This window comes from Oncorhynchus gorbuscha, linkage group LG23 (genome assembly GCF_021184085.1).
Source record: "Oncorhynchus gorbuscha isolate QuinsamMale2020 ecotype Even-year linkage group LG23, OgorEven_v1.0, whole genome shotgun sequence".
Lineage (NCBI taxonomy): Eukaryota > Metazoa > Chordata > Actinopteri > Salmoniformes > Salmonidae > Oncorhynchus > Oncorhynchus gorbuscha.
In genome coordinates, this window is record NC_060195.1 from 64,726,036 (window position 1) to 64,754,022 (window position 27,987).

A 27,987-nucleotide genomic window follows, 5' to 3' on the forward strand; every position below is an offset into this window, starting at 1 on the left:
CTTTCTGATAACGCTGCCAAGGGGTAACATATATAAACTGAACAGTACCGGACCCAAAATCGAACAATGTGGAAGGCACATGTGATATGAATTTTTTATGTTACAAAAAACACTTGACTGGTTAATTAGGTCCTAAAACAATTTAGAACTGGACCGGAGAAGCCAACCCACCTCTCTAGTCTTTCCAGAAGGACATCATGGTCAACAGTGTCAAATGCAGCACCTTAATCTAAGAGTACAAGGACAGAAAGTTGTTTGGCATCTGTGTTGGCTCTAGGATCATTTACTACTTTAACTAAGACTGTCTCTGTGCTGTGGTGGGCATAAAAACACAGATTAGAATTGTTAAAAAAAACAGTTTGCACTTAAAAAAGCATTTAGCTGTTCAAACACTAATTTACCCAGAATTTTGCTTAAGAATGGAAAGTTGGAGATTTGTCCCAAAATTGCTAAGAGCTGAATAATAGACCACTTTTCTTCAGATGGGGTTTCACCCTAACAGTTTTTAGTGCAGTGGGGAAAGTGCCTGTGAACAGGGAGTGATTAACTATAGCTTGCACTTCTTCAGATATGCAATTGAAAACGGTTGTGAAGAAGGTGGTGGGGATAGGATCGAGAAGGCAGGTAGAAGGCTTAAGTTGTGATATCACTTTCCTGAGCATGTCTGTGTCAACCAGGGAAAATACATCCATAGTGCCTTTGCTTGGTAGGCTAGGGCACGCCATCAAACTTCTAATCAGATCTTGCTTGACTGATACCAAGCCTAATGTTATCGAATCTTATCTCTGAAATACGCTGCAAACTCATTACATTTGGATGTGGAGGAAAGTGCTGCTCTTATTGAAGTCTCCCCCCGGACTACAGCTTTTCATGCTCTATCAGAAAATGAAAAAGTGGAGGGGGACAGCCTCTATTTTCAGTAATGCTCTCAGCTGTAAGAACTTTTCGTTTGGCGACTTTGGGTTTTTTGAGCATCATGCTATACTGTTTAAATGTCAGCCACCATTGCTGGCCATAAGACTCAATAGGCCACCAAAGCACTGCCCCACTTTCTTTACTGATTTATCTGAACTCTTGTCTATTGGTCTTGAGAACTATGATAAAATCATAGTGTTGGGCAATTTTAATATTCATGTTGACAAAGAGACTGACTCCAAGGCCATTCAATGTATTAATCTTTTAAGCTCTATGGACTTTATCCAACATGTTAGTGGGCCCACCCATAACTGTGGCCATTCTCTGGACCTAGTTATTCCCAAGGGGCTTTGAATTGACATATCCTCCATTGTTCCTCTGATCACCACTTTCTATTTCTTGCTACCTTGTTGCCCATAGCACAGGGTAATACTGAACACATTATTAAGAAATGCTATCTTACTTTGCTGTAGATGATGGCCATGTTTCTAACATGCAATAAACTTTGTGCTCGGTAATTAGGTGATTCATAAGAAAGGTTTTACTTGTGATTGTTCTAACATTTAAAAGTGCCATATTCCATTTTTTATTTATTTAACTAGGCAAGTCAGTTAAGAACAAATTATTATTTTCAATGACGGCCTAGGAACAGTGGGTTAACTCCCTGTTCAGGGGCAGAACGACAGATTGTGGGAAAAGTCCAGGGGTGTGAATACTTTCTGAAGGTACCTTTTTGACAAACTAAATGTGAAGTGAACGATCACTTTAATTGTAAAACGTTACCTTAATGGGCTTGTTCGACATTGGCGCTGACAGTGCAGGCGACTACAGACTGACTGATCTACAAGGAACTTTACATCGTAAATAACTGATCATTATTATTTGTAGATCAGTCAGCAAATCACAATTTACCCATGATACATGACGGTTTTGATCCTCTCGAACACGGCCTCCGTCAGCTGCGCTTACCACGGACTGGCTGGGAAAACTGTGCTAGACTACAGTAGAGGGGGGGTTGATGGTGACGCAGGAAAAACACCCAAGTGCAGACAAAAAAAAAATAAGCAAGGAAGAGAGATCATATTAGCAGATCTGGATGCATGTATGAAAATAGTATGTAACACACGTTGACACTTAGCGGAACCCAGAATAGAAAGATTCATAGACAGGACAAGTCAACTCAAGGAAGTTGCATCAAATTTTGGGGTAAGTAACATTGGGTAGCTAGCAACAATGGTGCTAACGGGCTAGAATAGCTAGATAACGACATATCTGAGTAATCATTAACAATGAAACGTTATAGCGGTCTAGTTACAAGGTGTAATGTTACACATGCTTTTCATTGGATAAAGAGGCGAGAGTAATAGCAAGCAATGTGCGTGACATCGGCAGAATGAATGCTGAAATGCCGGTTTGTTTCTGTATGTAACGTTGGCTAGTTAAGTTAGCTGTTATTTTTGGCTGTGGCAAAATGGCTGACGTTTCCCATACCAACCTGTTAATTGTTTGGATTTTGAAATATAACGGTTTCCACATAGCTAGTTCAAGGTCAGTCTCAACCAGACAAGATGTTGGCTAACTTCTTAGACTAGTGGTGTTGACAGATATGGGCTGGTGTTTGATCAACAACCTACCAATGCACACAGACTGTTGATTGTTGTGGCAGCGCCATTAGCTAACGTTAACTAGCATGTTAGCGCTACTACCGATGTTGAGTAAGGAGAAGGCCCTTGCAATGCTTGTCAGTAGCTAGCTAACTAACGTTACGGGCCTTGATAACGTAATGCATTAGTTATCGTCCAGACTCCTGTTGCATGAAGTTATTTTTCACATCAGTTAACCGTGTTCCAGGCAGTGTTTGCAGGCTGGTTATTTTCGCATTGTTTGAAATATTTGGATAATGCTTTTTGATCTAGCAAGTGTAGTTAGCTACGTTAGTTGTTGGCTGATGCTGGCTAGGTAGCGGTCTCTCATATCTAAAATACATCATACAATGTGACAGTAACACTTCTTTTGAGATTGAGTTTGCTGTAATTAAATCAAGTTTTCCTTATACGCCAGTCCACAAATTACTTTATTTAATTAGTTAGCTGCACAATGTTACTCAATGACGTGTCCTCACAGAAAGAGGTTCTGGTGAGGATAGCGGATCGTGATAAGAATGATTAGCAAGCCTAAGACCAAGTACATTTTTATTCACACACATCATGCAAGCAACCTTGTCATTTGTCGTTACATAATGTTTTCCTTTGTGCCAAGCTCCTTGTCAACCAACGGCTGTCACAAGAAATGTCTTGACAGTTTGATGCAGACACATGTCTCCAAAACGGAAACTGAAGGTGTAGCCAAGGGTAGTCTTGAAAACCCGACTGTAGTTGCCTCTGCCTAGTGTCGGTTTTTGAGACTAGCCAAGGTAGGGTCTGGCATTAGATCTATTGACAAATAATTGATTTTAGTTATTTGCAAGCAAGGCATTTTCAATATGTCATTGTTGACGATTTTTAGGCCTGGTAATATGCTTACTTTGTGCATTTCCGGATACAAATGACTTCATTCCACCTAAAAGTTTTGCGTTTTCTCAGTCCTGACCTAGCTATGCTCACTTCAAGTTTTACTCAAGTCAGCAAAACTAAGCCTTGACCATGATGACCTGAATACTTGCCGCAAACACACTGCCATGGCAGCTGTACCAGGTGTAAATACTATATTTTCAGTAAGCTGAAAACCAGTGTTTCTCAACCCCCCCAGAAGTTTTCACATTTTAGTTTTAACCCTAAACGTGCTCCACTGATTCAGTTATTCAACTAATCATCAAGCCTTTGACTAATTAAATCAGGTGTGCCGGTTTATGGTTAGAACACAAATGTGGAACGTTTGGGGGTGCTGAGGAAGAGGGTTGGGGAAACCCTGGTTTATGGCCCGGTCAGGTGCTTTCTCAAGACTCAAGGTTTCTTTTCATCTGATTGGTTCCTCAACTGTTCTTGCCCCTTGGGTCATTGATTCCGATTGGCTTGTTAACTTCCATTCACATTGTAGCTGTCAGCTGTAGCCTACTCCTGTCGGCTTGCCTGATGATGCTCGAGGTAGAAGTCGGCCCAAACCACAGATCTAGGATCAGATTCCCCTTCCCTAATACTAACCTCTTCCATTAGATGGAAGCGGATACATCTGAAGACGGGAAACTGAAGACAGCCAATAATAAACCTGTAAACTGAGCCCAGAGGATCGTAACTCAGCTGGAGACTGTCTTAATGTGTCTCAAGACTTCCAGTGTCTCACAACTAGACACACAGACCTTTCCTACCCAGAAACCCTAGCCCCTAATCTTAATGTTACCTCATAGGCACTTGAGTGGATTGAAGGAGCCTCAACAGGTTTAGGGCCTATCTCTTCCATCCTGACTCATAGTGATTTAAGATGTTTTGCTTTGTCACTCTGCTGTTGTGTAAGGTCAATATTCTATACAGACTCACTTATGTTATAGTGCAGTGTTTCTCAACTCCAGTCCAGTACCCCCCAACATCACACATTTTTCTTATAGGCCTGGACAAAATCCCCTGATTCCACTCATTGAGGGCTTGATGATTAGTTGACAAGTTGATTCAGGTGTGCTTGTCTGGGGCTCCAACAAAAATGTGTGCTGTTGGGGCTACTGGAGGACTGGAGTTATGAAACACTGTTACAGTACTGGGACACATTGTTGGACTACCACAACTTTATGTCAGTGGCACTGGCAGCCAAGCATAGATGGCCTGATTTCAATCCAATATGTTATTATTCATCATTTTGGGCAATTATTAAGAATACATTGTTTGTCAGTAAGTGCACAATGGCTTGTTCTCCTTGTTCAATTGTTCTTGTTTAGTTATTGTATTAGGCTTGGCTAATATAGCCAGGTGATATCTTGAAACCTCAATATCCCATGCATGTCTTGCTGTAGTGAGATGTGAGTAACCTAGGAGCTGCAGTTTGTTGGGTTAGGGTAGGGTCATGCTCTGTGTGACCAATCAACAGTTTGTCAGTAGCTGTATACTGTCTTGCACAGTCTAGATGTCTCTGAACCAGTTCGACAGAGACTATTAATAGGCCAGGGTGGCGTATGGTTGATAGTCCGCTAAACTGGAAATAGGAGAGGTGATGGCAGTGTGGGGCGGGGGGGTTCTGTCTGTCGGTATTAGGGCTAGGGTGTGTGTGTCTGTATGTCATAATTCCACCCCGTTGTCAAGCATGCGTATTAGCATTTTAATGTCTAGACCCAGATAGTGGCACAGTGAGAGTCATTTGAATTGGTCTCGCTTAGTTGTCTTGCAAACATACTGTGGAATCATGGCCTTTGGATGCACCTGTGTTGTTTCTCAGCTATTTTTACACCTCAACAGTGGTCTGAAGTTGACCATGTGATGTTCACTAGATTCTACACAGATTAGCTGAAATGCAAATGCCTCAGTCCCAAATGCATGTGAAAAATGGGGCATCAACCATTCTAAATCTCTCTCCCCTGTCTCTGTCCTACAGGTTCTGCGATGGTCTCTGCAACCCTCCCTGAGCCTCAGCAGCCGGAGCGTTCCCTCTCAGCCGGCCTCTGGTTCTCCTTCCCTACCCAGGCAGTGATTCCCCTCCAGGCCAGGGCCTCCTAAAGCGGACAAGACTGCCAAGATCTACCCCGTGTCGATCATGACGGTCACCACCCGTGGCTCCCCCGTGGGGGGCAATGATAGCCAGGGCCAGGCACCCGCTGATTCTCCGAGCCAGCCCCCACCCACACAGGCCCAGGTGAGTGTCGGGGTGATGTGTGTCTGTCTATGGATAGTTCCCCAATTATCAGTGAATAAGGCTACCCGCATGTCAACTGTATGTCTGCATGAAGTTGACTGACTAATATGGAGCGATCTGCAATGCCATATGCTTTCGTACTTACTTACTTTTAATATTAATGTGTGTGCGCGTTGCAGACGGTGTCCGCAAACCCGTCGACCACGGAGCCGTCTCCTGTGAGCCCACCGGCGGCGGAGGAGGAGCAGGGTCAAGGAGACTCTGTCCCTGCTCTGGAGGAGGAGGAGCCTGCCTTCCCTCACACTGACCTGGCCAAGCTGGACGACATGATCAACAGGCCCCGATGGGTAGTCCCAGTCCTGCCAAAGGGGGAATTAGAAGTTCTACTTGAAGCTGCTATAGACTTATGTAAAAAAGGTGTGTCCCTCATCGTATACAATATACATCCATATAGGACATCTTTTTAATTTGTCGTCTATTGATCTCTCTTTGTTTTCTGCCTTTAATTGTTGCCTCTTTCTGCAGGGCTTGATGTGAAGTGTGAGGCGTGCCAGAGGTTTTTCAGGGACGGCCTGACCATCTCCTTCACTAAGATCCTCACAGACGAGGCTGTCAGTGGGTGGAAGTTTGAGATCCATGTAAGGGCCTTGTGTGTGTGTGTGTGTGTGTGTGTGTATATGTGTGCGCACACACTAGCACTTCCTGTTTGAACTACAGCTGATTGTCCTTCCTTCCACAGAGGTGTATCATCACCAACACACACCGGCTGGTGGAGCTGTGTGTGACCAAGCTTCCTCAGGACTGGTTCCCCTTACTGGAGCTACTGGCCACAGCCACCAACCCCCACTGCAAGTTCCACATCTACAACGGCACGCGGCCCTCTGAGACCATCCCCGCCGGGGCCACGCTGGCCGACGACGAGCTCTTCGCCCGCCCACCTGACCCTCGCTCACCCAAGGTAGGCCCCAACTCACCCTCGCTCACTCAGGATTCCTCGCTTGATACAGCATGTCCAAGTTTTCAACATGAATAAAGCTGTCGTCAGTGATTAGCCATTCATTATTTTTTCTCCATCTCTCCCTCTCTCAGGGCTGGTTGGTGGACCTGATTAATAAGTTTGGCACGCTGAACGGGTTTCAGACTCTACACGACCGCTTCATGAGCGGACAGGCACTCAACGTACAGATCATCGCTGCCCTCATCAAGTATGTTAGTGCAGATGGACCAATGTAAGGGACTTGTAAGGGACGTGTGCGTGTCCTAACCCGTGTATGTCTTCCCTCCAGGCCGTTCGGCCAGTGCTATGAGTTCCTGACCTTGCACACAGTGAAGAAGTACTTCCTGCCAGTGATCGAGATGGTTCCTCAGTTCCTGGAGAATCTGACTGACGAGGAGCTGAAGAAGGAGGCCAAGAACGAGGCCAAGAACGATGCCCTGTCCATGATCATCAAGTCCCTGAAGAACCTGGCCTCCAGGGTGCCCGGTCAGGAGGAGACCGTCAAGAACTTGGAGATATTTAGGTTGAAAATGATCCTTAGGTGAGATTCCTTCAGTTGTTTTCTTTTTAGGTTGTTATTGTATAGAATTAAAACTGTCACATTGGGGTTTGAGCACCTCGTGTGATGAGTGTTTTGGACAGTCAACTGCTGTTTTATTATTAGGGGAAAACTCCACCCAAAAACTGTTTTGATATTTATTTCATTAGTCCATTGTTGACATGCAAAACATTTTTCAAGATGTGTAACTTTCAAAATACAGCTGGTATTTTTCTGACATGTAAAACATTTTGGGACTCTGTCAACAATGGACTAATGAAATAAATACCAAAAGATGGCTTTTCGGTGGAATTTTCCTTTTCGATAAGATGGTTATGCTTTTAATTTGTTGATTTGTCCCCAGGTTATTGCAGATTTCCTCGTTCAACGGCAAGATGAACGCTCTGAATGAGGTCAACAAGGTAATCTCCAGCGTGTCCTACTATACGCATCGGCATGGCAACCCCGAGGAGGAGGAGTGGCTGACGGCAGAACGCATGGCGGTGAGTCACCACAGTTACTCCTTATGAATGATAATGGACTGGATTTGTATAGAGCGTTTAAATTGCTCATCAGAGTTTAATAGTCAATTCCAGTTCAATTCCTGTCAGTGGAATTGGACATGGAATTTCTCCACAGGAATGCTAATTTATTTGTATTTATTTAGCCAGGTAGGCAAGTTGAGAACAAGTTCTCATTTACACCTGCTATGCCTGATGTTTGCCTTTCTCTCAGGAGTGGATCCAGCAGAACCACATCCTCTCCATCGTGCTGAGGGACAGCCTCCACCAGCCTCAGTACGTAGAGAAACTAGAGAAGATACTCCGCTTCGTCATCAAGGAGAAAGCCCTCACCATGCAGGACCTGGACAACATCTGGGCAGCGCAGGTACTGAATTAAACGTGTCATGGGAAAATGGGTCTCAGCAATATGGGGATGGATCCATCTTGAATTTTAATGTAATTCCTATTCATTGAACCTATACAGGTTATTCTCATTTGTGAAAAATATATATTTTGCAAGAGAGACCTTTTCCTTTATAAAAAAGGAATGCGTAGGGGAAGGGGTTGTTTTTAGAACCATGCCTAAGTGTCTTCTGTGTCTGTTTCTATGTCAGGCTGGTAAGCACGAAGCCATAGTGAAGAACGTCCATGACCTTCTGGCCAAACTGGCCTGGGACTTCTCTCCAGAGCAGCTCGACCATCTCTTTGATTGCTTCAAGGAGAGTTGGACGAATGCGAGTAAGAAGCAGCGTGAGAAGCTGCTGGAGCTGATCCGTCGTCTGGCGGAGGACGATAAGGATGGAGTGATGGCCCACAAGGTGCTCAACCTGCTGTGGAACCTGGCTCACAGTGACGACGTCCCCGTGGACATAATGGACCAGGCCCTCAGCGCACACATCAAGATACTGGACTACAGCTGCTCTCAGGTAAAACTACTGTTACTGCTACTGGGTTGTAATAGGCACCGAACGAAAGAAAACAGACGGAAACTGGGACGTTCTTCCTGAACTTGTCAAATGAGAATCTCTTGTTTTTTGTTTTCTGTTGCAAAATGTTTTGCTACGATGGTCCCTAATGACTAGGACCCTGCTCTGTGCTTCTGTGTTCCAACAGGACAGAGACACCCAGAAGATCCAGTGGATAGACCGCTTCATCGAGGAGCTGCGCACCAACGACAAGTGGGTCATACCAGCCCTGAAGCAGATCAGAGAGATCTGCAGCCTGTTTGGGGAAGCTCCTCAGAACCTCAGGTAACGAAACACTCTCTCCACCTCCCTGTCTCTCTCGCTCTCGTCTCATCTCTTTTTCCCATTGAGTCAAAGCTTGTGATGAAATATTACATTTCTCTCCTTCCCTTTCCTCTTCCCCATACAGTCAGACCCAGAGGAGTCCTCATGTGTTCTATCGTCATGACCTGATCAACCAGCTGCAGCACAACCATGCCCTGGTCACTCTGGTGGCTGAGAACCTGTCTGCCTACATGGAGACCATGAGACCGTTCTCCAAAGCTGAACACGCAGACTTTGACCCTCAGACGGTCAGAGTGGGAAGTCGCTACAGTCATGTTCAGGAGGTCCAGGAGAGGCTCAACTTCCTGAGGTAAGGCAGGCGGCTGCCTCCAGGCATCTCTGGATGAAAACAATGACCATTGACTGCTTTTCTGGGCGGCGAGGCATTTCTCAGTCTGTGGAAATGAAAGTGGCCATTCTGAGTCGTCTGCTAGTGTCTAACTGCTTTGAACCATCTTGTTCTCCAGGTTCCTGTTGAAGGACGGACAGTTGTGGCTATGTGCTCCTCAGGCCAAGCAGATCTGGAGGTGTCTGGCTGAGAGCGCTGTCTTCCTGTGTGACCGGGAGGCGTGCTTCAAATGGTACGTACACATTTGTTTAGACCAGCCTTTGATGTATATTAAATATAATTTCCCTTTTTAATTATTCCAGGTTAGTTCAACTCAAATGTTATTGGTAGCACTTCACTTAAAGCATGCTGGGATCATACTTTATCATTTGTTATACGCAAGTATGAGCCTTTTATAACGTCTTTATACTGTCTTTTCCAACTCTAGGTACTCTAAGCTAATGGGAGATGAGCCAGACCTGGACCCGGACATCAACAAGGACTTCTTTGAGAACAATGTTCTGCAGCTGGACCCGTCCCTGCTCACGGAGAACGGCATGAAGTGCTTCGAGAGGTTCTTCAAGGCTGTCAACTGCCGCGAAGGCAAACTGGTGGCCAAACGCAGGGCCTACATGATGGATGACCTGGAGCTCATAGGACTGGACTACCTCTGGAGGGTGAGTGTTAAACAGCTTATCAATGTTCTAAAGCTTTCTGAACATACTGTAAAACCTGGAGCTCATAGGACTGGACTACCTTGGGAGGCATTTGAGTTAAAACTCCTCTTATCGCTGTTAAAAGCTTTTATAGACACCAGTCTGGTTCCTGGATTAACCCTGGAGGAGGATAGTGCACAAAACCGCTTTGTATTGTTCTACCAGGTGGTGATCCAGGGTACTGATGACATCGCCAGCCGAGCCATCGACCTGCTGAAGGAGATCTACACCAACCTGGGGCCCAAGCTGCAGGTCAACCAGGTGGAGATCCACGAGGACTTCATCCAGTTGTGTTTTGACCGTCTGAAGGCGTCGTACGACACGCTGTGTGTCCTGGATGGGGACAAGGACAGCATCAACTGTGCCCGGCAGGAGGCCATCCGCATGGTTCGCGTGCTCACCGTGCTCAAGGAGTACATCAACGAATGTGACAGCGACTACCACGAGGAGAGGTCCATACTGCCCATGTCCAGGTAGGAGAGAGGCTCACACACACACAGACTCACACCAACACACACTTGTGAAAGCGAGGTCTAACTAAGTTTGTCAGTCTCAGCGCCAATATTTTGACTGACCAATCCCTCTTTCTTTCTCCCCTTTCTCTCTCTCAGGGCGTTCCGGGGGAAGCACATCACGTTGATCGTTCGTTTCCCTAACCAGGGTCGTCAGGTGGATGACCTGGACATCTGGTCTCACACCAATGACACCATCGGCTCGGTGCGCCGCGGCATCCTCACACGCATCAAGGCCAACGCCACGCACACCAAGATAGAGCTCTTCATTGGCGGGGAGGTTGTCGACCCAGCGGATGACAGGAAGCTGATTGGACAGCTCAACCTCAAGGACAAAGCAGTAAGCTAGTCATTTCGTCATCAATGGCCCATGCACTGGTTTTGAATTAGGGCTTATTTCCGATGTGTTTAAATACAATTTTACTCTCTCCTGGAATCACTAATCTACTGGGATTAGATGATGAAAGCACAGTGTATCTGTTAGCGTTTGGTTCAAATCGGTATTTTGTGTGTAGTTGATCACAGCCAAGCTGACCCAGGTGAGTGCCACCGTGCCCTCCAGTCCTGACAGCTCCTCGGACTCCTCCACCGGCTCACCCAGTAACCATGGCAACCACTTCAGCGAAGGGCCCAACCCAGAGGTGGAGGGCTGCCTGCCTGGAGTGGTAAGACACACACACACACACACACCTTTCCTCACGTGTGAAATGTCAAATGTGTCATCTTCTCCTGAGTAACGTCTTGCTCTCTGTAGATCATGTCTCTCCACCTGCGCTACATCTCGTTCCTGTGGCAGGTAGCAGACCTGGGTTGTACCCTCAACATGCCTCTGCTGCGAGATGGAGCCAGGCTCCTCATGAAGCTTATGCCTCCAGGTACACTGTCTTTCTCTCTCACGCTCTCATTCTTTCTCATTATAGCTTGCTGTCCTTCTGTGGCCCCAAAACAGCATCTCTCATCCTTCCTCTTTGTCTCTCTTTCTCTCTCTCTCTCTTATTGTGGTTTGAAATGATTTGTCCTGACTGACTGATGTTCTGGTTGAGCTGTGTGTAGACAACAGTACCATGGAGAACCTGCGCGCTATCTGTCTGGATCATGCCAAGCTGGGAGAGAACAGCCTGAGCCCCACACTGGACTCCCGCTTCTTTGGCCCCTCGCCCTCACAAGTCCTCTACCTCACTGAGGTTGGTAACACACACCACTGTGTGTGTGGTGGTTTACGTGATTGATTCATTACCCCTTACACTCTTCACATCCTCCTTCCACGTTTGATTGGATTGATTCCCCAGGTGGTGTATGCATTGCTGATGCCGGCCAGCAGCACCCTCGGCGAGGACGCCAGCGACTTCCAGTACAACTTCCTGAAGAGCGGCGGCCTCCCACTCGTACTGAGTATGCTCACCAGGAATAACTTCCTGCCGTCGGCCGACATGGAGACGCGGCGGGGGGCATACCTCAATGCCCTGAAGATCGCCAAGCTGCTGCTGACCGCCGTGGGGTTCGGACACGTCAAAGCTGTGGCCGAGGCCTGCCAGCCCGTAGTGGAGGGGACCAGCCCTGCATCGCCGGTAAATAGCGCTTTTGTATTGCCGTTATATTACCTCTGTAAATACGGGGAAAACCTTGTATTACTCCAGCTTAGACGAGTGCAGAACAATGAGGGTAGCAGGACTAGAGGTCGACCGATTAATCGGAAGGGCCGAATTTCAAGTTTTCATAAACTATTTTGGGCCGGTATTTTATACCTTTATTTAACTAGGCAAGTCAGTTAAGAACACATTCCTGGGAACGGTGGGTTAACTGCCTTGTTCAGGGGCAGAACGACAGATTTTCACCTAGTCAGCTCGGGGGAGCCGATCTTGCAACCTTACAGTTAACTAGTCCAACGCTCTAACCACCTGCCTCTCATTGCACTCCACGAGGAGGCTGCCTGTTACGCGAATGCAGTAGAAGCCAAGGTAAGTTGCTAGCTAGCATTAAACTTATCTTATAAAAAACAATCAATCATAATGACTAGTTATAACTACACATGGTTGATGATATTACTAGTTTATCTAGCGTGTCCTGCGTTGCATATAATCGATGCAACGCTGGGGGATTATTTAACAAAGGCGCATTTGCGAAAAAAGCACAATTGTTGGACGACTGTACCTAACCATAAACACCAATGCCTTTCTTAAAATCTGCTAAATGACTTAAATGTTAAAATCAATACACAGAAGTATATATTTTTAAACCTGCATATTTAGCTAAAAGAAATCCAGGTTAGCAGGCAATATTAAATTGTCACTTCTCTTGCGTTCATTGCACGCAGAGTCAGGGTATAGGCAACAGTTTGGGCCGCCTGGCTCATTGCGAACTAATTTCCCAGAATTTTACATAATTCTGACATAACATTGAAGGTTGTGCAAGGTAACAGGAATATTTAGACTTAAGCATGCCACCCGTTAGATAAAATACCGAACGGTTCCGTATTTCATTGAAATAATAAACGTTTTGTTTTCGAAATGATAGTTTCCGGATTCGACCATATTAATGACCAAAGGCTCGTATTTCTGTGTGTTATGTTATAATTAAGTCTATGATTTGATAGAGCAGTCTGACTGAGCGACGGTAGGCAGTAGCAGGCCCGTAAGCATTCATTCAAACAGCACTTTCGTGCGTTTTGCCAGCAGCTCTTCACAAGCACAGCGCTGTTTATGACTTCAAGCCTATCAGCCTAATGGCTGGTGTAACCAATGTGAAATGCCTAGCTAGTTAGCGGGGTGCGCGCTAATAGCGTTTCAAACGTCACTCGCTCTGAGACTTGGAGTAGTTATTACACTTTGTTTTTGCATTATTTAAACCAAATTGAACATGTTTCATTATTTATTTGAGGCTAAATTGATTTTTATGGATGTATTAAGTTAAAATAAGTGTTCATTCAGTATTGTTGTAATTGTCATTACTACAACAACAACAAAAAAGTCTGATTAATCGGTATCGGCTTTTTTTGTGTGTTCCCCCAATAATCGGTATCGCCGTTGAAAAATCATAATCGGTCGACCTCTAAGCAGGACCCTTGTTACCAGACCCTGAATGGACAGACCATGATCACCTCAACGTACCTTCATTGTGTATTTGAATGAGCTTGAATATGACTGGTGTTCTCAATCCACTGTCTTTTGATTTTGTTCCTCTCCAGATCAACCAGGCGACCCACGACCAGGCCCTGGTCCTCCAGAGTGCTCTACAGAATATCCCGAACCCCGCCTCTGAGTGCATGCTCCGCAACGTGGCCATACGACTGGCCCAACAGATCTCTGACGAGGTGAGACGGCGCGTCTATTGAGACGAGTGCTTACACATGCGTTCAACCGGGTAACAACGGCCAGTCAAAAAGAGTACGACCGTAAACGTCTGCTCACTTTTTTTGGCAGTCTCTGCCCCCGAACGCCCAGAACTTCTTCCAAGCATCCAAGTACATCCCAGACCTCTGTGTGATCCGGGCGGTGCAGAAGATCGTGTGGGCTTCAGGCTGTGGCACGGTACAGCTGGTCTTCAGCTCTAATGAAGAGATCAGTCAGATCTATGAGAAGGTAAAACCCTTTCTAAACTGAGATGGTGTGTGCTTGGTTCTTACGGTGTGTTTCTGTGTCTTCTATAAACTCACAGCAGTGTGTGTGTTCATCACCTCTACAGACGAACGCGGGTAAGGAGCCGGACGGGGAGGATGAGATGGTGTGCTGTGAGGCACTGGAGATCATGACCCTGTGTTTTGCCCTGCTGCCCACCGCTCTGGACACTCTCAGTAAGGAGAAGGCCTGGCAGACTTACATCATAGACCTGCTACTGCACTGCCACAGCAAGTATGTCTGCATCTGGCTGTTAATCTATGTCTGTTGTGGATCTGTTCATTCAGGGCATTTCCTGGACACAGACTAATCCTGGACTGAAAAGCATTTTCAATGGATTCTCCATTGAGTTTAGTATAGGACGAGGCTTAATCTGTGTCGGGAAAACCGCCTCTTGGTGTTTAAACTTAATCTCACAAAAACAAGCCGATATAAAACTGTCATCAGACTATGTTAAAAGCACCTTTTGACAGAAATCAACCTGTTGTCATCTTCCTGTCTGTCTCCAGGTCAGTTCGTCAGATGGCTCAGGAACAGTTCTTCCTCATGGCCACTAGGTGTTGTATGGGACACAGACCCCTCCTCTTCTTCATCACCCTCCTCTTCACCGTCTTAGGGGTGCGTATCCTTCCATCTCCCATCTCTTCCCTCTCCCCTACTGACACAATAGTTATTCTTCAGCTCTGGGTAGAAGTTGCCCTTAAGGACAGACCTCGGATCAGTTTACCATCTCTCAATCCCAGCCTTCATAATTAGAAGAGGAAATGTAACTCACTGAAACTCTTCACCCCACTCCATTGGGACCCCTTGTTGTTGTAACACGTATCCTTCCTCTCCTCCAGAGCACGGCAAAGGAGAGGGCGAAGCACGCAGGGGACTACTTTACGCTGCTGAGGCACCTCCTGAACTACGCCTACAACAGCAACATCAACCTGCCCAACGCTGAGGCGCTGCTCAACAATGAGATCGACTGGCTCAAGAAGATCAGGGTATTGGACAAGAAGTCTTTTCATTGTTAGAAAATGAAATGCAGTTTAATATGGTGTAGTTTAGAGAAGGTCTAAGATGGGCTTTCATATCTCTCATAAATATTACCGCTAAATGGCAGTTTGATGTTTTTACCGTTAGGATGAGGTGAAGCGGACAGGAGAGACGGGGGTGGAGGAGACTATTCTAGAAGGTCACCTGGGGGTCACCAAGGAGCTGCTGGCCTTCCAGACACCAGAGAAGAAGTACTACATTGGCTGTGAGAAGGGCGGGGCCAACCTCATAAAGGTGGGTCATTGTGTTGATTATGAAATCCAATATGTTTGCCAAATAGTTCACTCAATATAGTCACAGGACAAGCCACCATAAGATGATGCTTTGTCCATTCTGTTAATTCACCCCACTCTTTCTCCAGGAGTTGATAGATGACTTCATCTTCCCGGCGTCTAACGTGTACCTGCAGTACGTGAAGAGTGGGGAGTTCCCTACGGAGCAGGCCATCCCTGTCTGTAGCAGCCCCGCCTCCATCAACGCCGGCTTCGAGTTGCTGGTGGCTCTGCCGGTCGGCTGTGTCCGGAACCTCAAGCAGATCGTTGATACACTCACTGACATGTACTACCTAGGTACACCAACTATACACTCACTGACATGTACTACCTAGGTACACCAACTATACACTCACTGACATGTACTACCTAGGTACACCAACTATACACTCACTGACATGTACTACCTAGGTACACCAACTATACACTCACTGACATGTACTACCTAGGTACACCAACTATACACTCACTGACATGTACTACCTAGGTACACCAACTATACACTCACTGACATGTACTACCTAGGTACACCAACTATACACTCACTGACATGTACTACCTAGGTACACCAACTATACACTCACTGACATGTACTACCTAGGTACACCAACTATACACTCACTGACATGTACTACCTAGGTACACCAACTGTACACTCACAGACATGTACTACCTAGGTACACCAACTGTACACCAACTATACACTCACAGACATGTACTACCTAGGTACAACAACTATACACATTCAATGATATGTACTACCTAGGTACAACAACTATACACATTCAATGATATGTACTACCTAGGTACACCAACTATACACTCACAGATATGTACTACTTAGGTACAACAACTATACACTTACAGATATGTACTACATAGTTACTTAATCTGAAATTCCCAATTATTATTTATCTCACACATTCCTCTTTATATTGGTAAATTGTACCTCTCCCCAATGAATTATAAATGTTTTTCTGATATCCATTGTTGTGTTGATCATATATGTGGAATGGATAAACGTTGAACAACTCCCTCTCCTTCTCTCCCTGTCTCTCAGGTTGTGAGGCTCTGACAGAGTGGGAATACCTCCCCCCAGTGGGGCCGCGGCCCACCAAAGGCTTTGTGGGGCTGAAGAACGCAGGGGCCACCTGCTACATGAACTCTGTCATCCAGCAGCTCTACATGATCCCGCCCATCCGTAACGGTGTCCTGGCCGTGGAGGGCACCGGCACCGACGTGGACGATGAACTGTCCGGGGACGAGAAGCAGGAGAACGAGGTGACCTGACTGACTGGGAATCATTCAAAACTGTATTCACTCTTCAGATTTAATAATTGCAAAATGACTCGCTTAAAGCTACAATCTGAGATGCTTTTTATGGCAGCCCCAACCCTTGGTATAGAGCGAAGGGACTAGGGAAATGAAATCCCTCTGAAGGAAATCCCTCTGTTCATATTACCGAGTGTTTATGGATGTTGTGTAGAAGAACCAAGATGTACAATTTGAACTTAAATAATCCATCCGGTGTATTGTTACTTTCCCTCCTCAGACTAATGCCGACGGAACGGCGCGGGATGAGGTGTTCGCCTACCAACACCAGTTTGACGACAAGCCCTCGCTGAGTAAGTCTGAGGACAGGAAGGAGTACAACATTGGGGTGCTACGCCACCTACAGGTCATCTTTGGTCACCTGGCCTCCTCCCGACTGCAGTACTACGTACCCCGAGGCTTCTGGAAACAGTTCAGGTGAGCTAACGATAGCAGGCTGAGGTAAAACAATGAAATGTTTTAAATCGGTTGACAACTCCATTGTGTCCTCCTCCCAGAGCGCTAAGAACCTTGGCGTGATCCTGGACAACAAACTGTCGTTCTCAACTAACATCAAGGCGGTGGCCCGTTCCTGTAGGTTCATGCTCTACAACATCCGCAGAGTACGACCCTGCCTCACACAGGAAGCGGCGCAGGTCCTAATCCAGGCACTTGTCATCTCCCGTCTGGATTACTGCAACTCGCTGTTGGTTGGGCTCCCTGCCTGTGCCATTAAACCCCTACAACTCATCCAGAACGCCGCAGCCCGTCTAGTGTTCAACCTTCCCAAGTTCTCTCACGTCACCCCGCTCCTCCGCTCTCTCCACTGGCTTCCAGTTGAAGCTCGCATCCGCTACAAGACCATGGTGCTTGCCTACGGAGCTGTGAGGGGAACGGCACCTCAGTACCTCCAGGCTCTGATCAGGCCCTACACCCAAATAAGGGCACTGCGTTCATCCACCTCTGGCCTGCTTGCCTCCCTACCACTGAGGAAGTACAGTTCCCGCTCAGCTCAGTCAAAACTGTTCGCTGCTCTGGCTCCCCAATGGTGGAACAAACTCCCTCACGACGCCAGGACAGCGGAGTCAATCACCACCTTCCGGAGACACCTGAAACCCCACCTCTTTAAGGAATACCTAGGATAGGATAAAGTAATCCTTCTCACCCCCTCCCCCCCCTTAAAATATTTAGATGCACTATTGTAAAGTGGTTGTTCCACTGGATGTCATAAGGTGAATGCACCAATTTGTAAGTCGCTCTGGATAAGAGCGTCTGCTAAATGACTTAAATGTAATGTAAATGTAAATGTCAAGGAATGTAGTGGTGTACAGATTACAAGCTGTTTATCTTCAAACCAATTTCACACAAACGGTCTTGGAAGACTAAGAGCTATCTCTATCGATCTCTCTCCTGTAGGTTATGGGGTGAGCCGGTGAATCTGCGAGAGCAGCACGATGCCCTGGAGTTCTTCAACTCTTTAGTAGACAGTCTGGATGAGGCTCTGAAGGCCATGGGCCACTCCTCCATGCTCAGCAAGGTGCTGGGAGGTTCCTTTGCCGACCAGAAAATCTGCCGTGACTGCCCCCACAGGTGAGTGATTTTCATCCACTTACTAACACAGGTGGAACCAAATGAACGACCACTCATCCTCCAGATTTTTATTATGCGAATATTCTAAAACCTGCATAAAGAAAATATGTGCATTTTCCCACCAGTGTGGTATTTCCACCAAATGGACATAAAAATATAAAAAATTAGTGCGTGATGACATAGTGCACACAATGTACTTTTCCGCATAACTTCTCGTGTATCGAATAAAAATCTGAAGTGCAATGTGTTTCTATTGGATTTTCCACTCAACCAGTAGTTTTGTCACAAGAACTGTTGTGTTAAGTAGACAATGTGCCTACTCTGGTCTTAACGTGTGCGCTCTAGCTAACAGCTCTGAGTCAGTGTGGGTCGGCTAGTCTACATGATGACATTCTTCTGGATTTTTATTATTTGTCAAACAGCAGTCATGTATTTATCGTCTTGTCACCAGAATAAGACCCATGATATTTATTGGAAAGGAGCGTCAAGCTCTTCACCTTTAATCTGTAGCCTAAATAAACAGCATGGTTTCCTGAACCGTAGTGGGAGGACCCATACCGTGTCATCGCATGACTTCAAGTCTACTTCCATATGATGATTATTATAGAAATGTTTGTGCATAAAAGCGCTTCCACCGCTATTTCTCGCATAATACATTTTTAACAAAGATCCCACCATGTTAAACGAACAAATTATCTGTGTCGCCTTTTATAAAATTGTACTGAAACTAGCTGTCGTGATCATAAAAAAAAAGTGTGTATATATAAGGTATGACTACTCTCAGAAATGTGGTTAGTGACACAAAATGGCACCACATAGTTCTCAGTTATCACAGGCCTGAAATATAATAAGTGAAACTGTTCCACCATCTTGTTCCCAGGTATGAGTGTGAGGAGTCCTTCACCACGTTGAACGTGGACATCAGGAACCACCAGAACCTGCTGGACTCTATGGAGCAGTACGTCAAAGGAGACTTGCTGGAGGGAGCCAACGCATACCACTGTGAGAAGTGTAACAAGAAGGTACCTCACTCTTCTCCTGTCCTTCATCATTCCTGTTGAGTACTCAGTCCTTTGTTTTCATTCCATTGCAAAATAGCAGTGTCGATATGGATAGATACTTTAGGATGACATTTCTTACTGTTTTGTTTTATCCACTACAGGTGGACACAGTGAAGCGTCTGCTGATCAAGAAGCTTCCTCCAGTGCTGGCCATCCAGCTGAAAAGGTTTGACTACGACTGGGAGAGGGAGTGTGCCATCAAGTTCAACGACTACTTTGAGTTCCCCAGGGAGCTGGACATGGAGCCCTACACTGTGGCCGGGGTGGCAAAGCTGGAGGGAGATGACGGCAACCCGGAGAGCCAGGTAGATTACTTTTATATCAAATTTGATTTGTGTATTCGAGCTCTATAAATGTTTCACAAAGTTCTAAAGAAACCATGAAAGAGTAAACAGAAGCAGCATTGGCAAGGAAACTCATCATTAGTCCAAACATTGTCTCTAGTCAGTCACTCCTCCCTCCTTCTTTCCCTCTCAGATGATCATGCAGAACGAACCATCGGAACCTGACCCACCAGGCTGTAGTTCTAAGTACCGCCTGGTGGGGGTGCTGGTGCATTCAGGCCAGGCCAGCGGCGGCCACTACTACTCCTATATCAGCCAGCGAGACGGTGGCACCGGCGGTAGCGCCGACAGCGGGCAGAAGGAGCGCTGGTACAAGTTTGACGACGGTGACGTGACGGAGTGCAAGATGGACGACGACGAGGAGATGAAGAGCCAGTGCTTCGGGGGGGAGTACATGGGAGAGGTGTTTGACCACATGATGAAGAAGATGTCCTACAGGAGGCAGAAGAGATGGTGGAACGCCTACATCCTGTTCTATGAGAGGATGGACGCGGCAGGGGGAGGGGCCGCAATGGAGGCAGACGGAGAGCTGGCCAGGTGCATCTCAGAGCTGACTGTGTCTCCCACTACACCACGACAGGTGGGGATCAGGACTGTGTGTGTGATAGTGTGTATTTGTTTGTGATAAAGTGCAGAGGCGAGAATCTGTGGGCGTGAATGAGTCTGTTTGTGTGTATAATGACGTAATGCTCATAACCGTACTAATGAATTCCCCCTCCCAGGTGACGATGCCGGGGGCCATTGAATGCAGTGTGAGGAAGCAGAACGTCCAGTTCATGCACAGCCGTATGCAGTACAGCTTGGAGTACTTCCAGTTCGTCAAGAAGCTGCTGACCTGCAACAGCGTCTACCTCAACCCTCCCCCGGGTCAGGACCACCTGCTGCCAGAGGCAGAGGAGATAGCCATGATCAGCATCCAGCTAGCAGCTAGGTTCCTCTTCAGCACCGGGTTCCACACCAAGAAAGTAGTCCGGGGGCCCGCCGGTGACTGGTGAGTGGGTTGTCTATGAGAGGGAGAAAGTGTGTGTTTTCTTTATATTGTAAGACAGCCTTGTAACTCTCTTTCCCTCGTCTCTCTCCTTTTCTGTCTACTCTCCTCCCTCCCCCACCTTCTCTCCCTCTCTCTCAGGTATGACGCCCTGTGCATCCTGCTGCGCCACAGTAAGAACGTCCGCTGCTGGTTTGCCCACAACGTTCTGTTTGCGTATCCCACGCGCTTCTCTGAGTACCTGCTGGAGTGTCCCAGTGCCGAGGTCCGGGGGGCCTTCGCCAAACTCATCGTCTTCATCGCCCACTTCTCCCTGGCGGACGGGCCATGCCCCGCCCCCGCCAGCTGCCCTGACGGGTCCACACAGGTACGGTGGGAGTAAAGGGGGAGTGAGAGATGGAGGGAAAGAGTAGAGAAGGTGTGTGTGGTGTGATGTAATACTAATTACCATACTTGGTATTCACATCTCAAAAAATATAAATGAACTTACCACAATCAATTTCAATAGAAAGTTAGCAAAAAAAATATTCTGCAACCATGTAGAGGTAAATACTTGTCTATTTATGGAAAAATCACATTGATTAACTCTTTGGTCCTATCACAGTTTACTTACTTACTAATGGCACTGCCTACTCCAGATGACTCGTTTAAAAAAATCATATGAGTAAATAATATTTTATTTTATTTGGAATGCTAAGCCAGACAAAATTTAAACGTACCTATTTATATAATGAATATCACTTTGGGGGGCTAAAATGATTTAAATATTAACACTTTAAACCTCTCACTAAAAGCTTCACTTATGTATAAATTATACTTAAACCCAAAATGGTTCTCCAATAGATTAAGGCTCATCCTTTGTTAAATTGATACAGATTACAAATTTTCATTTTTTATAAATTGAAAATTAAATTTTGTTTAAAGTATTGCCCTTTGTTAAACAAGCCATTAGAGGTCGACCGATTAATCGGAATGGCCGTTCAAGTTTTCATAACAATCGGAAATTGGTATTTTTGGGTGCCGATTTGCCAATGTTAAAAAAAAACTTTTTATTTAACTAGGCAAGTCAGTTAAGAACACGTTCTTATTTTCAATGACGGCCTAGGAATGGTGGGTTAACGGCCTCGTTCAGGGGCAGAACGACAGATTTTCACCGTGTCAGCTCGGGGAATCCAATCTTGCAACCTTACAGTTAACTAGTCCAACACAATATGACCTGCCTCTCTCTCGTTGCACTCCACAAGGAGACTTGCCTGTTACGCGGATGCAGTAAGCCAAGATAAGTTGCTAGCTGGCATTACATTTATCTTATAAAAAAACAATCAATCATAATCACTAGTTAACTGCACATGGTTGATGATATTACTAGATATTATCTAGCATGTCCTGCGTTGCATATGTATCTGACTGAGCATACAAGCATACAAGTATCTAAGTATCTTACTGAGTGGTGGTAGGCAGAAGCAGACGCGTAAACTTTCATTCAAACAGCACTTTCGTGTGTTTTGCCAGCAGCTCTTCATTGTGCGTCAAGCATTGCGCTGTTTATGACTTCAAGCCTATCAACTCCCGAGATGAGGCTGGTGTAACCGAAGTGAAATGGCTAGCTAGTTAACGCGTGCTAATAGCATTTCAAACTTCACTCGCTCTGAGCCTTCTAGTAGTTGTTCCCCTTGCTCTGCATGGGTAATGCTGCTTCGAGGGTGGCTGTTGTGTTGCTGGTTCGAGCCCAGGGAGGAGCGAGGAGAGGGACGGAAACTATACTGTTACACTGGCAATACTAAAGTGCCTATAAGAACATCTAATAGTCAAAGGTTAATGAAATACAAATGGTATAGAGGGAAATATTCCTATAATAACTACAACCTAAAACTTCTTACCTGGGAATATTGAAGACTCATGTTAAAAGGAACTACCAGCTTTCATATGTTCTGAGCAAGGAACTGAAACGTTAGCTTTCTTACATAGCACATATTGCACTTTTACTTTCTTCTCCAACACTTTTTTTGCATTATTTAAACCAAATTGAACATGTTTCATTATTTATTTGAGGCTAAATAGATTTTATTGATGTATTATATTAAGTTAAAATAAGTGTTCATTCAGTATTGTTGTAATTGTCATTATTACAAACACATATTTTTGTTGTTTAAATCGGCCTTTTTTGGTCCTCCAATAATCGGTATCGGCGTTGAAAAATCATAATCGTTCGACCTCTAAGCCATACAAAGCTGGTTACAATTTCAGTTTTATCCTCCAGAAAAGATAGAACAAACGTTATGGTTAAACAAATATTCTGATTATTAAAAAAATAAATAATAATCTTTATGGAAAAAATGAATTGTTTAAAAATGGTGTTATATTTATTAATGATATTATGATTAGAAACAGAACACTTATTGTTTTTTAAATGTATATAAAATTCTTGCCACCATCCGAATGCTATATATATGGGGCATACAACAATCTCAGCTCTGTAGATTTTGCTGCGAAGAGGTAATTTATTCTGGTATTGCCCCAATGTAGCTCACAATCTGTGGATACTATACATTTTAGAAAGGTTAAAAAACGTATGTAAAACAGCACAATTCAAAAATATATGGCACATGGAAACCAAACGAGGATGGTCTAGGGTGATAGGTGGGATGGGCTGAGAGTGGCTGAGGGGCGGGATTAAAGGGTTTATGGTTGGTAATGTATCGTTATGTGACTGCTTTATATAAAAGTCCCATGGATGCTAAGTGTATGTACATATATGTAGCAGAAAAGCTGTAAAAAAATATATATATTTGTCCGACGGGGTGCATGGGTAAATTTAAAAAATGACCTGTAACCTTTGACCTCCTGCATCAGGGCTGTGATAACCTGAGTCTGAGTGATCACCTGTTGAGGGCTGTGTTGAACCTGCTTAGGAGAGAGGTGTCAGAGCACGGCCGACACCTGCAGCAGTTCTTCAACCTCTTCGTCATGTACGCCAACCTGGGTAAGGCGACGTGCGTGTGCAGGAGAAACGCTATTGGTTTGTTTCTTGCTGGAATAAAACATTGTTTCTCTTCCTCCCTCCCTCTCCCCCCAGGTCTTGCAGAGAAGACCCAGTTGTTGAAGCTGAGTGTCCCTGCTACCTTCATGCTGGTGGCTCTAGACGAGGGGCCTGGCCCTCCCATAAAGTACCAGTATGCAGAACTGACCAAGCTCTACGCTGTAGTCTCCCAGCTACTGCGCTGCTGTGACGTCTCCACACGCATGCAGTCGTCCATCAATGGTATGTTTCACTCTCTCTGTCACTGCCTTGTGGTTGCTGTCTCTTCTGCTCTCCTTTCTTTCTCTCTCGTTCTCTTTATCTGTGTTTCATTCATTCTCTAATGGTTCCAATCTCTCTCTCGGGTTCACTGTCTTGTCATTCTCTCTCTCTCCTGTTTCTTTACTCTTATTTGCGTTCTTAGAATAAAGCGAAGTGTGCAAATAGATATAAATGTATCTCACTGTCCTCTAGGCAATCCGTCCCTGGCCAACCCGTATGGAGACACCAACCTGACCACCCCCATCATGCCCCTGCAACAGCTGGTGTCAGAGATCCTCTTCGTTAGGACCAGCTATGTGAAGAAAATCATCGAGGACTGCAGCAACTCTGAGGAGACGGTCAAGCTGCTGCGCTTCAGCTGCTGGGAAAACCCCCAGTTCTCCTCTACCGTGCTGTCTGAGCTGCTCTGGCAGGTAAGGGGTTAACACGGATGACTCTCACTCACACACAGCGTTTTTGTTTCCCTCACCCGTCTACCTGTCTCGACCCCTAGGTGGCGTACTCCTACACATATGAGCTGAGGCCTTACCTGGACCTGCTGCTGCAGATACTGCTGATAGAGGACTCCTGGCAGACCCACAGGATCCACAACGTGCTGAAGGGTATACCAGACGACAGGGACGGCCTGTTTGACACCATTCAGCGCTCTAAGAACCACTACCAGAAACGGGCCTACCAGTGTATCAAGTGCATGGTGGCTCTGTTCAGCAACTGTACTGTGGCCTACCAGATACTACAGGTAAACATGACAATAGTAGACTAGATATGGTAGTCACCTCTCGCTCCTCTCTGCCTACCAGATCAGTAATTTTAGAATGGTGTTTCAAGTATGTACAGTATGTTTGTGTCTGGATATCTTGAATGGTGTATCAGGAATAGAACTGTGTTAACATTAGAACTGCCTCTCTCTCTGTTGTGCTCCCAGAGTAACGGGGACCTGAAGCGTAAGTGGACGTGGGCGGTGGAGTGGCTGGGGGACGAGCTGGAGAGGAGGCCCTACACAGGGAACCCCCAGTACACCTACAACAACTGGTCTCCCCCTGTCCAGAGCAACGAGACCTCCAACGGGTACTTCCTGGAGCGCTCACATTCCGCACGCATGACCCTGGCCAAGGCCTGTGAACTTTGCCCCGAGGAGGTACGAAAGGTGTGTGCGCGTGGGATGGGTGTTTGCATGTTTTGTCGGTGTGTGTGTGTGGTAATGTAACAGAGCTCTCCTTGACTGATTCCATTGTCTGTATTTTCTTTCAGGAGCCAGATGATCAGGAGGCAACAGAAGATCACGACTCCTCCCCTCCCGAGGACACAGCGCTGTACCCCCATAACCCTGCTCCTGCCACGCAGTTTCAGCAGGTAGCGCACACACACACACACACTGTGTGGCACTGTTCCAGAATTTACAGAAAGCTCATTGAACGCTGACACCTCTTTCTCCCTGTTTCCATGTCTCTCTGCAGCAGAACAACCACCCCCACGCCCAGCCCTATACGGGTCCGGCTGCCCAGCACATGAACACGCCCCAGCGGCCCCCACAGAGAGCACAGGAGAGCTGGGAGAGCACCACAGAGGAGGTGGGGCCCGTGGCGTCCCCACCCGCTATCCAGACGACAAAAGAGTAACAACATGACACGAGGGCAACCAACCCCTTTAACCTGCAACTCACCTCCCCAAATCTCTTTGCACACTATCACTCAATACCTTCAAGACACCCAGTTTATTGATCGGCTGATCAAACAGTCTATTTAAGACTAGACCCAGGCCGGAGCGCTCTCTTCTCTCCAGGAGGAACAGCGTCCTTTGTCACCCTTGACTCCTGCCCTCTGGATCGGGCCAATTAAGCTCTTCAAGTGTCTGTTTCCATTGTAGAATTGGAATTCTATGATTTCTATAACTTTGAGTGGGAAGAATTACAACCTTCTCTTTCTCTCTGCCCCATAGAGACATGTCACTGCTGACAGAGGAAAAAAAGCATACTCCTGTCTGCAGGGTTGTGTGTACAGTGTTTTTGAGAAACTGAGATGAAAGACAATGATGTGTGTACAGGAAGTGAAACAGAATGGTGATGGGAAGGTGTACATAGTTTGTTAATGTTTTGGAATCGTTAAAACCTTCCTTCCCTCGACCTCCCTCCCAACCTACAGCAATGATGCAGCAAGGCTGTCCTGGATTGGCCCCGAGTATGTGACTTCAAAACTGAAAAGGAAGACCAATGTCAAATCAAATGGGGAAAATAATAAGCGTTGCTATTGTTTTCTCTGCTTTGTAGTGCATGGAGGTGAGGTTTGGCCTGTCACTGGCTGACCGGGTCTTGGTTGATGCAGTTCCACCAGTATACTATAGTAGGTTTCAAACGCCTCTCGCAGTGAGGACATGTTGAATAGAGAATTAAAACCGGTATCACCCCATGTGCACCAGTTGACAATGGCAGGGCGGGTGAAGGCTTGTTTGATCTCTGCTCACTTGAAGTGAAAAGAACTCTGCTTCTTGGTTTTCTTACCTTTTTCCCTTCCACATTTTTGTCCTACTTGAACACAGCTACAGTCTTACAAATGTCTGTCTGTTGAGAATAACATATGAAGCATTCTAAAGCAGGGTCATGATCTACAGTAACTGCTGGTAAACAAGCTAACTGACTCGCCCAGTGTTTCTGATTGTTCTTCTAGGATTCTATCTGCAACGAAAGTAGATGGCTGTGTTTCAGTTGGTAACATGAATGTGTGGTTTGTTGTAATTTATTTTTTGTTTTACTGGGAGAATTGTCTGAAACGAGCAAAGTCCCTGCAAAAAAAGAAGCCCTTGATATGAAGAATCGTAGGCTATTTTATTTCAATTACCTAGATGTTGTTTTTGCTGATTTGAAAGGAAGTAGAAAGTAATTGAAGAGGAACTTTTTGGTCCAATTCTTTTTTCTTTAAAAAAAACAACAACACTTTGTTAATAATTGTTTTGAGTTCCATCTGCCCTGAACTGTTTTTGCTAACAATAGTTTTGGCCATGGTGTGATTTTGAATTCTGGAGCTACAGTTCACACTTCGAAGTTGTTGTTTTTGTCTGTACAGCAGTGTGCCCACTACCAAGAATAGATGGAAAATGCCATCTTTACATTGTAGTAGTTTCATATTTCATCTATGGTACATTGTAAATACCCAATGCACGCAAAAAAAAAATCATCAGGACATACAACGTGACAGTGACGAAACAATATCTAGTTGAGGGAATTTGCCAACAGTAAATGGCATTGCCCCAAGGGACTGGGTTGAAACTGCAATGGATTAGACACAAAATGTCTGCTAAAACTGTGGCCTTTACAGACGAGCTGTGGAGGAGCAAAGTGAGGAGGGAACGCCCCCTCCCCAAACAAAAAGCATACTGGGGAGAAGAAAAGTGGCAACCCGGAACCTCCTGAGAGGACAAGACTGTGGATGGTTCTAGATTGGAACCTAATGGGGGGGGGGGGGGGGTGGTTAGAATGCTGTATGGACTGATGTCATCCTTCCAGGCCCTGCCCTAAAGCACTACAGGTCATGTCTCCTCTCACTTCTTCCATAATATTTTTTAGACTGCCTGGTCTTAGATTGTTTTTTTTTCTGTTTATTTTGGCATCTTTTTTGTGTTTATTTTGGCATCTTTTTTGTGTAAGGTGTTATTTCAGGATCAGAACTGCCTTCTTATTTTGTTTGAATAATTATAGTTTTTGTTGTTGTGAAACATGCATGGATGGTTATTACCCCCCCCCAAAAAAAAAAAAATCTGCCTTGGAGCACTCTACAAACACACCACACTGTAAAATTATACTTTAAGAAAAGACAAATAAATGGTCTTTTGAATTATTATGCCCTGTATGCGAGGAGGAACCTGCATATATATATTTATTTTTTCACCTGTCTTTTAATT

The 27,987-nt window shown here is 45.6% G+C and overlaps 1 protein-coding gene across 2 annotated transcripts; it reads left to right on the forward strand.

The window, feature by feature from the left end:
- The first annotated feature begins 1,881 nt into the window (after positions 1-1,881).
- LOC124010491 (probable ubiquitin carboxyl-terminal hydrolase FAF-X) lies at positions 1,882-27,923 on the forward strand. Of its 2 annotated transcripts, none has more exons than XM_046322975.1 (42): positions 1,882-2,121; positions 5,431-5,688; positions 5,868-6,105; positions 6,214-6,326; positions 6,428-6,646; positions 6,778-6,893; positions 6,975-7,226; positions 7,588-7,726; positions 7,959-8,111; positions 8,341-8,652; positions 8,840-8,976; positions 9,101-9,325; positions 9,483-9,596; positions 9,792-10,020; positions 10,225-10,532; positions 10,671-10,911; positions 11,087-11,236; positions 11,326-11,446; positions 11,625-11,755; positions 11,861-12,139; positions 13,756-13,881; positions 13,991-14,149; positions 14,253-14,419; positions 14,695-14,803; positions 15,028-15,174; positions 15,314-15,460; positions 15,588-15,795; positions 16,559-16,779; positions 17,051-17,247; positions 18,226-18,399; positions 19,280-19,421; positions 19,562-19,765; positions 19,938-20,384; positions 20,527-20,795; positions 20,934-21,159; positions 23,646-23,775; positions 23,869-24,054; positions 24,286-24,506; positions 24,587-24,832; positions 25,019-25,240; positions 25,345-25,446; positions 25,551-27,923. In XM_046322975.1, exons 2-42 carry the CDS (start codon positions 5,590-5,592, stop codon positions 25,710-25,712), a joined length of 7,788 nt encoding a protein of 2,595 aa, XP_046178931.1. In that variant the 5' UTR covers positions 1,882-2,121; positions 5,431-5,589; the 3' UTR covers positions 25,713-27,923. The 2 variants fall into 2 exon arrangements, with proteins under 2 accessions (XP_046178931.1, XP_046178932.1); XM_046322976.1 differs by having other exon boundaries at positions 25,019-25,231.
- Positions 27,924-27,987: the final 64 nt, after the last annotated feature.

Bases quoted from the DNA above. Each gene is read 5' to 3' on its own strand.
- LOC124010491 (XM_046322975.1), top strand. From the start codon at position 5,590: ATGACGGTCACCACCCGTGGCTCCCCCGTGGGGGGCAATGATAGCCAG. The intron at 19,766-19,937 runs GTAGATTACTTT...TTTCCCTCTCAG, and splicing joins ACGGCAACCCGGAGAGCCAG to ATGATCATGCAGAACGAACC. The intron at 25,241-25,344 runs GTGTGTGCGCGT...ATTTTCTTTCAG, and splicing joins GCCCCGAGGAGGTACGAAAG to GAGCCAGATGATCAGGAGGC.